Source organism: Jaculus jaculus, chromosome 7 (genome assembly GCF_020740685.1).
Source record: "Jaculus jaculus isolate mJacJac1 chromosome 7, mJacJac1.mat.Y.cur, whole genome shotgun sequence".
NCBI classification, from domain to species: domain Eukaryota; kingdom Metazoa; phylum Chordata; class Mammalia; order Rodentia; family Dipodidae; genus Jaculus; species Jaculus jaculus.
In genome coordinates this window covers 148,407,703-148,418,232 of record NC_059108.1, presented here as the reverse complement: position 1 = coordinate 148,418,232, position 10,530 = coordinate 148,407,703, and the positions used below count along the sequence as shown (strand labels likewise).

Below are 10,530 nucleotides of genomic sequence, written 5' to 3'. Positions count from 1 at the left end.
GTAACATGGGGACAGCGAAAGTCTACCACGGACAGAGAAGTGTCTTAACCTCTGTCATCTGTAACATGGGGACAGCGAAAGTCTACCACGGACAGAGAAGTGTCTAAACCTCTGTCATCTGCACATGGGGACAGCGAAAGTCTACCACGGACAGAGAAGTGTCTTAACCTCTGTCATGTGTAACATGGGGACAACGAAAGTCTACCACGGACAGAGAAGTGTCTAAACCTCTGTCATGTGTAACATGGGGACAGCGAAAGTCTACCACGGACAGAGAAGTGTCTTAACCTCTGTCATCTGCACATGGGGACAGCGAAAGTCTACCACGGACAGAGAAGTGTCTAAACCTCTGTCATGTGTAACATGGGGACAGCGAAAGTCTACCACGGACAGAGAAGTGTCTAAACCTCTGTCATGTGTAACACGGGGACAGCGAAAGTCTACCACGGACAGAGAAGTGTCTTAACCTCTGTCATGTGTAACATGGGGACAGCGAAAGTCTACCACGGACAGAGAAGTGTCTTAACCTCTGTCATGTGTAACATGGGGACAGCGAAAGTCTACCACGGACAGAGAAGTGTCTAAACCTCTGTCATGTGTAACATGGGGACAGCGAAAGTCTACCACGGACAGAGAAGTGTCTAAACCTCTGTCATGTGTAACATGGGGACAGCGAAAGTCTACCACTGACAGAGAAGTGTCTTAACCTCTGTCATGTGTAACATGGGGACAGCGAAAGTCTACCACGGACAGAGAAGTGTCTAAACCTCTGTCATCTGCACATGGGGACAGCGAAAGTCTACCACGGACAGGGAAGTGTCTAAACCTCTGTCATGTGTAACACGGGGACAGCGAAAGTCTACCACTGACAGAGAAGTGTCTTAACCTCTGTCATGTGTAACATGGGGACAGCGAAAGTCTACCACGGACAGAGAAGTGTCTAAACCTCTGTCATCTGCACATGGGGACAGCGAAAGTCTACCACGGACAGGGAAGTGTCTAAACCTCTGTCATGTGTAACACGGGGACAGCGAAAGTCTACCACGGACAGAGAAGTATCTTAACCTCTGTCATGTGTAACATGGGGACAGCGAAAGTCTACCACGGACAGAGAAGTGTCTAAACCTCTGTCATCTGCACATGGGGACAGCGAAAGTCTACCACGGACAGAGAAGTGTCTAAACCTCTGTCATCTGTAACATGGGGACAGCGAAAGTCTACCACGGACAGAGAAGTGTCTAAACCTCTGTCATCTGTAACATGGGGACAGCGAAAGTCTACCACTGACAGAGAAGTGTCTTAACCTCTGTCATGTGTAACATGGGGACAGCGAAAGTCTACCACGGACAGAGAAGTGTCTAAACCTCTGTCATCTGTAACATGGGGACAGCGAAAGTCTACCACGGACAGAGAAGTGTCTAAACCTCTGTCATGTGTAACATGGGGACAGCGAAAGTCTACCACGTACAGAGAAGTGTCTTAACCTCTGTCATCTGTAACATGGGGACAGCGAAAGTCTACCACGGACAGAGAAGTGTCTTAACCTCTGTCATCTGTAGCATGAGGCTAGCCAAAGTCTCCAACTGACAGAACTCCACCCTGTCTGACTAGGAAGGAGCCTTACTGGGATCAGTGTGAATAGCTTGCTGAGCACACATCTTCCGTATCACTTGTGTCCAGTCCACAGGAGCTGAGGCCTATCTCTGTGTGCCAAGTTCATGGCAGATTCTGCTGCCTCCCTGGTCTGGGGTCTGGATACCAACCACAGGCAGGGTTGTGTGACCTGGACCTCCTGTGCAAAATGTAGAACTGGACAACAGGAGCTGAGTGCCAGCCTTTCAGGGCCTTGCAGCATCTCCCCTGCATCTTGTTGTTTTGGTTTATTTGTTTTTTTGTTTTGGTTTTTCAAGGTAGGTTCTCACTGTAGACCACAGTTACCTGGAATTCACTATGTAGTCTAGGATGTCCTCAAACTCAGTGATCCTCATACCGCTGCCTCCCAATTTCTGGGATTAAAGTCATGCGTCACCATGACCAGCTTGCCCTGCATGTTGATGCAGCCATGCCTGCAGGATTGCTCCTCTTGGGCCTGACCCTTCTTCTTAACTGAAGTTAGTTTGGGTTGCTCCAACAGCTGCAAGACTGCAGGGTTCTTAAACAGTGCAATCACTTGTGACCAGGAGGTCTCACAAGAGCTAGGTTCTATGATGACCCCGTAGAGCCCAGCAGGGCTTCTGCGGGCTGGAGGGGGGTAGGCTATGCTGGTGCAACTTGAACATCAGCTCTGAATGCAGGCTTGTGAAACAACTGTCCCACCTATTTCATAGATGGTGACGTGGCATCATGGAGTTCAGATGGTGTGCCAGAGACCACCAGTGGGGTGGCAGCCAAGGATGCAACAGCAGTGCTGGGCGCCTGCTGAGACATCCAGTACTGCACAGACACATGCCTCAGCCCTGCTGCAGGTGTCCCGCACACCTAAGGAACCATGTGTGCGTCTGAGAGGAAAGAAGGCTCAGAGCGTGCGGATACCTTGTGAGGACGAGTTCTGGGACAGAAGGTCCTCCAAGCTCCAAAGCAAAGCTACCTAAGTCTGCCACTCTGCCCACGCCTGCATCCTGAGAGACTAGCGACGTGACCACCTTGCCAAGTATGCTCACTCTCTCCCTCCCCAGGGTTTGGCCATACTGGGGACAGCATGCCCACTATGCAAGTATGCCAAAGCACCCCACCCCCAGAGTCAAGCAAGCACCAGAACCTGGGGTGGGAGCCCCCCACAGAGGACAAACAGCTCAGGAGGGCATCTTCACCCTGGGCTGCACCCAAACCCTGCAAGTGACACATGGGGACATGGCAGTCACTCTTCCCCAGCCACCTGGGCACATGAAGGGTCCTCTTCTGCATCTCACACCCTGGGCAGCCGCACAACTGGCCTCAGGCTGGGCTGGGCTTCTGACCAGTATGGCCCACAGTCACACGTGGGGCACAGCTAGGCGGCCATCAGGAATCATCACCGTCACATTTTACCATCAGGATGTTCAGGACAACACCTGTGGCTATTCCATGTCAGGAGGGGCGGATGCTGCGGCTGTAATTTGTTCCCAGACAGGAAGTGTATGTCCTTCACTTGGACCTGGAATTCCAGAGGCTGAACTCAACTCTGACCTAAGATGGAAATGGGCATGCAGACACACACATGTACACACACACACACACACACACACACACACACAAACTCCACAGTCACTCCATGTCACAGTGACTTAACACGTCTGTTGGAAGGAGCTTGGGACTCAGGGCTGCTGGCTGGAAGAGAGGCTTGCTACTGGAAACACACAAGACAGGACCGTGTCCTCTACCCTCTCCACCCAGCCAGCCTCAGGTGGTGTGAATAACCCAGCATCCCAAGACCAGGTAGGACCCAGGTGCCCACTGGCAGACACAGGGAAGGGTCACTACTGTCCCTGCCACTCAAGGAGCACCGTGGATGCTCACTTGTGCCAGAAACCAGTCAGGGCCCAGGCTGGGCTGGAAGGTAAGGACAGAGACCCTCAGCTGGGCTGCAACAGGAAAGGGTAGAAAGATAATGCTGAGGGCAAGAGACCAGACTGTGAAGTCAGGTGTGAACTACATAGGGACCTCTATCCTGTAATGTGTGTCAGCTCCCAGAGCAGCAGGTGTCACAGCAGGATCTAACCAGACTTCTAGAACCTTCTGCAGCCAAGAATAGCAGGAGAGAAGGCACTGGCAAGATGTTCAGGCCATGCAAAGGCCAGGGTCACACCAAGTAGAAGGCATCACTTCCAGACCTTGTCCTCTTCTTGGCCAGGAGTCCCAGGCCTCTGCCAGCCCCAAATTGCTACCAACACCAGCTCCCCCCCTGCCCCCGTGGCGCCCGCCACCAATCCAGGCCCAGGGACCCGGACACGTGCTCCTGGCTGAGCTCCAAGGAGACCTGGTGTGTTGGGAACACTTCGAAGATCAGCTCTCCAAGTCCCTAGCCACCCACCCTCGGGGTGTCCCCACGTTCACTCACCCCAGCCAGCTTAAGCTGGAGGTGGGAGAGCGTGAAAAGGAGAGACAAGAAATGCAAACACGGCTTTTGGTGTGCACAGTACCCTGGGAGGACCTGCTTGTTCCCGGAAGGGAAATGGAGGGCCCAGTGGCCAGATGACAGGCGTGTTCATTAGTGGCCACACCCACGCGGGACTTCCCCGGGGTCCATTGTCTGCTCCCAGAGCAGGTCCTGAATGACCTCACTCAGCCCTGCTGCCGACATGCCCCACCTTGCTCCCTGATGCCACGTGCAAAAGGGCAGAACGACACATCTCGAAATTCTCCCAGAACTGAGTTTTCAGTAAGTCAGTCCACATTGCATTGCACGCTTTACTCATCACACAAAGCTTTATTGGGCGTCTCCCAGCAGCCACTGCAGGGGGTCCCAGCGGCCAGCCAGGGAGAAGCAGGTCTGGCAGGGGCACACACACAAGAGTGTCCGCTGTGGAGGCCTCGGTCAGGAAGAGCAGGCCGGGCAGAGGGGCTTGTGCTGCTGCTCGAGGGGTCCATAAGGTGTTGGGGGGCTCCCCTGTGTGGAGCAAGCTGGACCTGCAGAGGTCAGGGGACGAGGAGGAAGAGCAGTAGACTAGGGGACACAGGGCAGCAGGAACTGTGTGGGTAGAGGCTCAGAAACACAAAAGCTCCTGTCCCTGGGTGTCCAGATCCCAGTAAAGGAGAGGTGCCTAAGGAGAGCTGAGCCCAGGTTCATGAGAAGGTGGGGTGAAGGCCAGGGTACACAGCCGGGGCTCTCCAGGCCTTTCCTCCAGGTGTGAGAACTGAACCACCTCTTCTGGGCACCGTGGGAAGTCCCCTTGCCAGGGATTAGGGAAGCCACTGGTACTACCCTGTCCACGGCCCACGGGAATCTCCTGTCAGCTTCTGGAAAGAGAAGTGTGCTGCCACACTCACGCACCAACACCACAGAGAGGCAGTAAGAGGGAAGGGTGGTTACCAAGCCGGCTGAATCCTCTTCTCATGGGCAGATCATCATAGCCAGGCTCCTAGGAGTGGGACAGACGCCAAAGGACAGCCCTCCCCAATCCTGCCAGCGCCCTCCGCCAATCCCCCTCCCCCAAACCTTTCTACAAGTTGCTCCTAGACACCAAATGGACCAGTCCAACGTGTCCCTCGTTTTCTTTCCCCTGTTCGCCCCCTGCTGGAGTTAGGAGCGGGCAGGCAAGAGGGCAAAGGGGGAAGGGGGGACCCAGGCAGGCCCAATGACATGAGAAACACCCCAGCTCCATCTCTGGTCCCCATGAAACTCTGCCAGACCCAATGGGGTCCCAGCTGGGCCTTGGCTTTGGGCCAGTACTGTCCTGCTAGACAGCTAGGATAAGACAACCAGCAAGAAGGGTGAGGGCTGCAGCTAATGGGGGTGCTTCCCAGGGCACAGTGGGGAGAATCGTGGGGATTCTGGTTTGGTGTGTCCCAAAGGCCAGTGTCACTTGGACCTTGTTTGGGCCTGGGCTCACCTTCACAAGCAGCCACAGGAACCAGAGGACCTGGGTGCTTCATCCAATGTTCCAGGACACGGCCCCCCAAGCGTGGGGGTGTAGCCTGTCCCCTATGAAACACCTACAGCTGCCCAGGGCACCTACAGCTCTAAGTGTAAGGCTGCTTCCATGGGTGCCCCAGTGCAAGGAGTGTAGTCCAGGTGATACTAGTGGGCTGGGCTCACAAAGGGGCATAGAAGGACTTACATGTACATGCCTCAGACCATGCCTGCCCGCCACACAAACATGTATGCAGAGTTGCTTGTACAGGGGTGCACACCAGCTGGTTACAGGCAGCAGCAGACAGGCTCACAAGCGCAAGGTGGCCTTCTCACTCTTCGACCTTTGAAGGGAAAAGCGCAAGAACTACCCCAGTCCCCGCCTTGGATTCTGTGTGGGTGGAAGCAGGACACGGACCCTAGACTGGCACATTCTTGGGCTGAGGAAACCCCCTGCTCTTCGCTTGCCTTGCCCAGGATGGGGCATCAGAAGCCCCCAGTCCTCTTCTGAGATTCGCCAGAAGGAGGCTCTCTTCTTACTCCCACCTGTACCCCCTTCCTGAGAGACAGGGAAAGAGGATGTTAGTTCAGAGGAGCTTTGGGGGCGGGCAGGGGACATACAAGCGGGACCCCCAGCAAAGTATACTTCGGGAAAATTTCCTAGTCTACCGGAAAGACCCTACCCAATGTGCCCAGTTTGAGAAAGAGAGAGCTGACTTCCCTGGGGTAGGAAGGGCTGGGGTGCACCCCTCAGATCAGAGGAAGAAAGGGGACATCACTCACAGGCCACTCCAGACACTCACACTCAACCTGCTGGAGTCACCTGTCCCTTGGGGAGTTCTTGGGGTACAGTGTGCTGTCAGAGCCCTGTAAACTGGGGGGATGGACCGCCGCCCAGGAAGCGCCTACCTGCACTCCCGTTGGGGCCCTTGCCCCACGATCTGGACAAGTTCCTTCGCGGTGGGAAGCCACCAGCCCACGCCACCCCGAGCTGGAACACCAGCGCGAGCTCAGGCCGGCCAGGGAAGTTAGGTGGCTGGTCCCCGGGCCGCCGGCTCACCGGACGGGGGCGGTGAGAGCCTCGGGCTGGGCCAGAGCCCCACCGCTCCAAACAAGTCCTTGCGACTGCGAGGGCGTTTGGGGCAGCGACTCTCAGACAGGGGGTAGTCTGCTGCTGCCTTCCTTGGAAGGGAGGGTGGTGAGGCCTTTCCCAGGGGGATACTGCGGGCTGCAACAAAAAGGGACTGGCTCACGGCCTCGGGGACCCGGGTCAAGGTACCTCCCCGCCCAGCCACCCCTGAGCCCAAGTTACCGGGCCGCGCAGCGCGCGCAGCGCGAGATCAGAAGGTCTAGGACGCAGCTGCAGGGTCAGCCGGGGCCGCGCGGGGCTGGGGAGCTTCCCCGCACCCCTAAGCGCCCCAGCACACGTTCACGGTTGAAAGTACGCACTTCACGCGCCCCGGCGCCTCCGCGGTGAGTCGGGCCGCCGCGCTCCGGGTTCGCGAAGGTGGCTCAGTTCGGGCGCTCCAGTCTCGACGTTCCCGGGGCAGAGAGCAACGTCCGGGGACGAACGGGACGGGTGCGCCCGGCGGCCGGGGCTGCGCCGGGCGAGGCGAGCGGCGAGAGGGGAGCGCTCCGGCGTTCAGGCAACAGCTACCCCTAGTGGGAGAGCCGCCCGGGGCCGACGCCGCCCCACGCCCGCTGCCCCGCGCCCCACGCCCGCGGCGCCCTGCGCCCAGGGCGCTCTGGAGTCGGCTCCGGGCGCAGGGCCGCCGGTGCTGCCCGCAGCGCTCCGGGCCTCCGGCGCCCCGCACCAACCTGCCCGCGGGCCCTGCCCTCCGCACCTCCCGGCTGGAGCCGGGGACCGCTGACCCAGGAGCCGCAGCGCCCAGCGGGACCGCGATGGGACGGGGCGGGCGCGGCGCGGGCTGGGGCGGCGCGCGGCAGCCTCGGGCAGCGGCGGGGGGCGCGGAGCGCGGTGTGCGTGGCGGGGCGGTGCGGGGGGCGGCCGTGTGCGAGGCGCGAGTGTGAGCGCGCGCGGGAGGCGGGCGGACGGGCTGCGGCAGTCGAGCGGCGCCCGCGGGCGAGCCGGGAAGGCGGCGGGAGCCCAAAGTTACCTCCCGGCGGGCCCGAGTCCTCTGCGGGGCTGGAGCCGGGGCCAGGGAAGCCGCGGCCGCGGACCGACCGGGACTCCCGCGGTACCTGGGCAGCGGCCCCGCACGAGCGGCAGCAGCGTGGGCGGCGTTGGCGGTGGCGCGCGGGAAGCGAACCGGAGCTCCGGCGCGGCGCGGCGGCCACCGGGGAACTCGGCTCAGGTGCGCGGCGAGAGGGGCGTGGACCGGGGCCAGGCCGCGGAGAGCAGGGCCGCGCGCGGCGCTCTCGCCGGCTACAGGACCGCCACCGCGAGCTCCCGGGCTCCAGGTCGGGCTCCCCCGCGTCCGGCCGCGGTGCAACCAGGGTCCCCCGCCCCCTGAGAGCTGGCGTTGGGGCTCAGGCCCGCCCTCGCCGGCCCCGGGCCGGGACCGCTCCGCCCTCGGCCGGCGGCGCCCGCCCTAGACCCACGATTTCTAGGGCATTGGCCGCGCCGCTGGGTGATCCCTCCGGGCTCAAGTTGCAAGGGGGCGGGCCGGGCCGGAGGTGGAGTCTCCCGCCAATTGAAGCCTTGGCTATAAATTGAGCTCCCTGCACCGCCGAAGACCAGATGCCTCGCCAGGCCGCCTCGCGGTTGGTGGTCGGAGAGGGTGAGGGGTCCCGGGGGTCTTCGGGGCCCGCGGCCACCATGCTCCGCTCCCTGTTGCTTCACTCCCTGAGGCTCTGCGCCCAGACCGCCTCGTGCCTCGTGCTCTTCCCGCGCTTCCTCGGCACGGCCTTCATGCTCTGGCTCTTGGACTTCCTGTGCATCCGCAAGCATTTCCTGCGCCGTCGCCACCGGGGACAGCCGGAACCCGAAGTGGAGCTCAACAGTGAAGGCGAGGAGGTCCCCCCCGACGACCCACCCATCTGCGTCTCGGACGACAACCGCCTGTGCACCCTGGCGTCGCTCAAGGCCGTGTGGCATGGCCAGAAGTTGGATTTCTTCAAGCAGGCACACGAGGGCGGGCCGGCGCCCAACTCCGAGGTGGTCCTGCCTGATGGCTTCCAGAGCCAGCGCATCCTGGACTATGCGCAAGGGAGCCGCCCGCTGGTGCTCAACTTTGGCAGCTGCACCTGACCTCCGTTCATGGCGCGCATGAGCGCCTTCCAGCGCCTGGTCACCAAGTACCAGCGCGATGTCGACTTCCTCATCATCTACATCGAGGAAGCGCACCCCTCCGACGGCTGGGTCACCACAGACTCACCCTACATCATCCCACAGCATCGGAGCCTGGAGGACCGGGTCAGCGCGGCGAGGGTGCTGCAGCAAGGCGCACCTGACTGTGCTCTGGTCCTGGACACCATGGCCAACTCCAGCAGTTCGGCATATGGCGCCTACTTTGAGCGTCTTTACGTCATCCAGAGCGGCACCATCATGTACCAAGGCGGTCGTGGCCCCGACGGCTACCAGGTCTCTGAGCTGCGTACCTGGCTGGAACGCTATGATGAGGAGCTGCATGGTGCCAGGCCCCGTAGGCTGTAAACAACCATGGGACAACTGACTGAACTTGGTGGGCTTTGGGCCTTCAAAGCCCACCTGCCAGTGTGCCGATGAAAGTCAAGTTTGGAAAGGGCCCAGTGACACAAACGCGCGAAGCCACAGAGCTCAGGCTCAGTCTGGCCCTCTCAGCCACCTACAGACTTGCTTCCCCGGGACTCCGCTTTAGTGACTGTTTGTCACCTGTACCTTCTTGGCTTGCTTGAAATCCTCTAAGGGGTATTGGTGCGGTCGCACTGGCACCTTTGCCCGTGTGTCCCCAGGACTGGCCCCTGCTGGACTTTCTCAGACCTGCGCCCCGCGTTCCTTCGTTCTAACGCGGTAGTACCCAGTCTCGCTGCGCAGACACGTTGGCCACGCCCGCGCGCCCCGAGCGCAGCTGGGTTCCAGCAGCAGCCGCAGGCTCTAGCTAGTTGCCTGGCACCCACCTGTCGCGTGCAGGGAGCCCTGCTGCTTTTATGTCTATTTCTTGTCCATGAGTTGTTGGGGGGTGGGGGGAGACGGGATGGGAAAGGGTGGGCAGGGTAGTCTCCCCGCCTTGCTTTGGACGCGCATGAGCCCTGCCGCTGATGAAGAGCCTTCTCTAACTGGGCTTAACCACGAGCCGGCTCTGAATTGCAGGGGCTCAAAACTGCGCCTAAAGCGAGAGGGGGAGAGTGCCCTGGGTTCCGTAAGGAACCACCGAAAATGGTGTGGGAGAGGGAGGTGAAGGGGGGTATGCTACCTGACCAGAGGAAGGTGGCTTGAGGCATTGTCCCAGAGAGAAAGAAAAGGCTAGAACTCCAAGGGAAGGGGGGGTTAGGTGGGAGGGTTAGGAGAAAAGGAGATGGAGGAGAGCCCGTGCCAAGGACTCCTCAACAGAGCTGTGATTGCGGATTGTCCCTGATACGGAGGCCATTTGATGAATGTTTTGCTGGAATACTCTCTGTATATAAACTTTTAAGCTACAATAATAAAGACTTGAAGTAAACTGCTTTCTAATTGCCTTCGGTCCCTTTTTTGTCTTACGCATCTGAAAAGGAACCAGATTTAAACACAAATTTCTCCCTTGTGTCCCCATAGTGACCCCAGGGGAAGAAAGCCAGGTTGGAAGGAGCCTCGGTCCTGCAACAGGAGCTTGCAAAGTGGGTGGCGTGGAAAGGGAGTCTGCACTGGCCACAGCACGCACACACCAGGGCGGGGAACGTGGGGGAAGAAGCCGAGGTCTGCGAGGAAGGAGGCGCCGGAGGCAAAGGGTATCCTCACTTGCCGGCACGCTTGTGCCACGCGCTCGCAAACACACACACACACACACACACACCAGCCACAGTGCGGTCCAAATTCTCCACGCATTCGGCGGTTCGGGAGAGGG

The 10,530-nt window shown here is 59.5% G+C and overlaps 1 protein-coding gene across 1 annotated transcript; it reads left to right on the top strand.

Moving 5' to 3' along the window:
* The first annotated feature begins 8,194 nt into the window (after positions 1 to 8,194).
* Positions 8,195 to 9,582, top strand: Dio3 (iodothyronine deiodinase 3). Its single transcript, XM_004673245.3, has one exon. The coding sequence runs from the start codon at positions 8,250 to 8,252 to the stop codon at positions 9,162 to 9,164; it is 915 nt and encodes a 304-aa protein (XP_004673302.2). The 5' UTR covers positions 8,195 to 8,249; the 3' UTR covers positions 9,165 to 9,582.
* Positions 9,583 to 10,530: the final 948 nt, after the last annotated feature.